We start from the raw sequence: 3,347 nt of genomic DNA on the forward strand, positions 1-3,347 counted from the left end.
TATATATATATATATATATATATATATATATATATATATATATACTGTTTAGAGGCCTTGAAAAGATATACAATTATAACAATAAATGGGGTGTATATACAACATAAAAAGAAATAAATAAAAATTATAAATGAGGTGTATATACACCTGAAGAGGAGTCGAATAAACTATCAGCTGAGGTGTATAGGCACCTCAGGGTGGAACCCAACAAAAAATATAAATGGGGTGTATATACACCTAAAGAAAGAAGAAAATTAAAATTATAAATGAGGTGTATATACACCTGAAAATTAATTTAATTAAAAAAAGATGAAATAAAATAAACTGTAAATGAGCTGAACATACACCTGAAATAGAGATAGCTTATATTGCGGTGTATATACACCTCAATATAAATAAATAAATAAATAAATAAATAAATGCAAATATTTATACTGAGGTGTATATACACCTCAGTATAAATAAATAAATACAATAAAAGCAGCTGATGGGGTGTATATACACCTCAGCACAAACAAATATAAAAAACAGCAGTTAAGGAAAAACAAACGAGCTGAGGTGTATAGGCAGCTGCTGCACCTAAAGCTTTGATTAGCTGGGGTGTATAGACAGCTGACGAATTCTCTCTTTTCTCTTTTCTTGTCTTTTTATCTCTTTTTTCCTTTCTCTGCGGTGTATTTGTCTCTCCATTTCCTCTCTCTAGGGTTTAGGGTTTAGGGTTTAGGGTTTATTCGCTCTCACTTTCTCTCTCTAGGGTTTAGGGTTTATCCTCTCTGTCGCTCCACTTTCTCTCTCTAGGTTTTAGGGTTTAGTGCCTGCTCGTTCGTTATCTCTTCTCTGTATCTTTTGTCTCTTCTGTAGCTTTCTTTTGTCTCCTTTCTGTCTCCTTTCTGTCTCCTTAGTTGTTTGTTTATATTTATTTAGAGGGTGAGATGTTTCTCTGTTTTTGTGTGTATACACAAACAACAGCTAAACAACAATACAACAAAAATAATATAAATAATAATAATAATAATAAACAGTACACACAAACAAAAACAAACAAACACGCATGCATGCATGCATGCATGCATGCATGCGTTTTTCTCCTTCAGAACAGACGAAGACGCTGGGTAATATTCAGGTGTATGTACACTCCATCACACGTTATATTATGAGTTGCTGCAGAGGGGAAATATCTGTATAACAATTTGTTAGTAGCAACAGCAGCAGCAGCAGCAGCAACAGCAACAGCAGCAGCAGCAGCAGCAGCAGCAGCAAGGAAGCATAACAGCTGCTGCGGTAGCAGCAACGAAGCAGCAGCAGCAACAGAAGCAGCAGCAACAGCAGCAGCAACAGCAGCAGCAGAAGTTGTATCGACAGCAATTGATGTTATCTGAATACTGTCAGTATATATTATTTATATAAACTGAGGGAGAGGGGGAGAAGAAGTGGTTTTATATTTCCTTTTTTTTTTATGGTTGCTTTGGTGTTGTTGGGTGAGGTGTACATACACCGCAGCAATGGTAGCGCCATAGTACCTCTATATTACAAAAAAAAAGAATAAATAATAAAAACTATTATTTTTAATTAAATATTAAAATAAATATTTCATTTATTTTGGGTTTATATACACACAAACACCACAGGGAGGCTTCCTTCTTCTGCTGGGGCTGCAGCAGCTGCAGTGACAGCTTGGGGTGTATAGGCAGCTGCTGCGGGTGTATGTATGCGTTCAATATCTCGCGGAGAAATAAATGATTTTTAAAATATATTTGGGGGAGAAAGCAGTAAAATATATTCGTTTTTCAGGTGTATGTACACCTGAGCTGCCTCCATAGGGCAGCGCATGCAGCTCGATAGCAACAGGGGGGGGTAGATTATATATATATTTTTTTCTTTCTTTTTGCGTTTTCTTTTTTTTTTTTTCATTGTTTTTACAATGTCTTTCTTTATTTCAAGAGCTGCTGCAGCAGCAGCAGCAAAAAGTTTTTATTATCCTCGTTCCCCTCCCTTTTGCCGTTCTGCTGCTGCAGCCTTCTCGGGTGTATCTACACCTCATGCAGCCCCCCAACAGCAGCAGCAGCAGCAGCAGCAGCAGCAGCAGCAGCAGCATCAGCAGCAGCAGCAGCAGTCCAGTATACACATAACCACAAACTCAGAACCCTTCGATGTCTTCATCGTTGGTGGAGGGGTGGCGGGCACAGCTCTGCTCTATGAGCTCGCTACTTTCACCAGTAAGAAGGGTTTAGGGTTTAGGGTTTAGGGTTTAGGGTTTAGGGTTTAGGGTTTTAGGGGGTTACAGGCTAGGGTTTGTGGGGTGTTTGGGTTTTGTTGTGTTGCGTATATCTGAAGAAGGTGGGGTTATTAAAAATTCTGCAGTGGCAGAGCATCTAGGGTTTAGGGTTTAGGGTTTAGGGTTTAGGGTTTAGGGTTTAGGGTTTGTTGTTCAGACCTAAAGAAGGTGGGGTTGGTAGAGAAAAGAGGAGGGTTTGGCCTGGTGCAGTCTCACCCCAAAAACAACTCACAAACCATACACTGCGGAGACATAGAGACAAACTACACCCTAGGTAAACCCTAAACCCTAAACCCTAAACCCTAAACCCTAATTTTCATGTTTGTTGGTTAGTATAAACCCTCAGTTTTATACACCCAGAAAGGTTTTTTTCTTCTGCTCTTGCAATGGTGGTTTCGATCCTCCTCATCTGCTGATATCTAGGGTTTAGGGTTTAGTGTTTATCTAGGGTTTATGGTTTAGGGTTTAGGGTTTATGAGGGTTTAGGGTTTAGGGTTTGGGGTTTGTTGCAGCAAAGGCAAAGATCGTCAAGAGGCAGGCGGATATGCTCCGCAACTTCGCCACCAAATTGGCCCCAGAAACCCGAGACAAGTGAGGGTTTAGGGTTTAGGGTTTAGGGTTTATGAGGGTTTAGGGTTTATGAGGGTTTGGGGTTTATGAGGGTTTGGGGTTTATTAGGGTTTAGGGTTTATTAGGGTTTAGGCTTTAGGTTTATTGCCTCCTTTGGCTTTCTTTTTCTCCTCTTTTCCCTGACTTTACTTATATATTGAATTCATACATACATGGATGCATGCATGCATGCATACATGCATACAATAAATACCTGCATGCATGCATGCATGCATGCATGCATACACTTACTAGGCGCATGCATGCATGCATGCATGCATGTATTGAATTACTTGGGTGCATGCATGCATGCATACATTTACTAGGCGCATGCATGCATGCATGCATGCATGGATCGAGTGAATATTTCTAAGCAATAAAGATAAATGTATGGCGTAAAAGATGTATAAATCTATGATTTTTTTTTTTTTTTTTTTTTTTTTTTTTTTTTTTTTTTTTTTTT

General features: G+C 38.8%; 1 protein-coding gene across 1 annotated transcript; it reads left to right on the forward strand.

The window, feature by feature from the left end:
* Positions 1 to 1,921: 1,921 nt before the first annotated feature.
* On the forward strand, positions 1,922 to 2,870 carry EMH_0025970 (malate:quinone oxidoreductase, putative; the record flags this gene model as incomplete). Its single annotated transcript, XM_013502548.1, has 3 exons — positions 1,922 to 2,216; positions 2,433 to 2,549; positions 2,788 to 2,870. The coding sequence occupies 3 exons, from the start codon at positions 1,922 to 1,924 to the stop codon at positions 2,868 to 2,870; spliced, it is 495 nt and encodes a 164-aa protein (XP_013358002.1).
* Between the last annotated feature and the right edge of the window lie 477 nt (positions 2,871 to 3,347).

Source organism: Eimeria mitis, genomic scaffold, assembly GCF_000499745.2.
Source record: "Eimeria mitis Houghton genomic scaffold, Emh_scaff950, whole genome shotgun sequence".
Taxonomy (NCBI): domain Eukaryota; phylum Apicomplexa; class Conoidasida; order Eucoccidiorida; family Eimeriidae; genus Eimeria; species Eimeria mitis.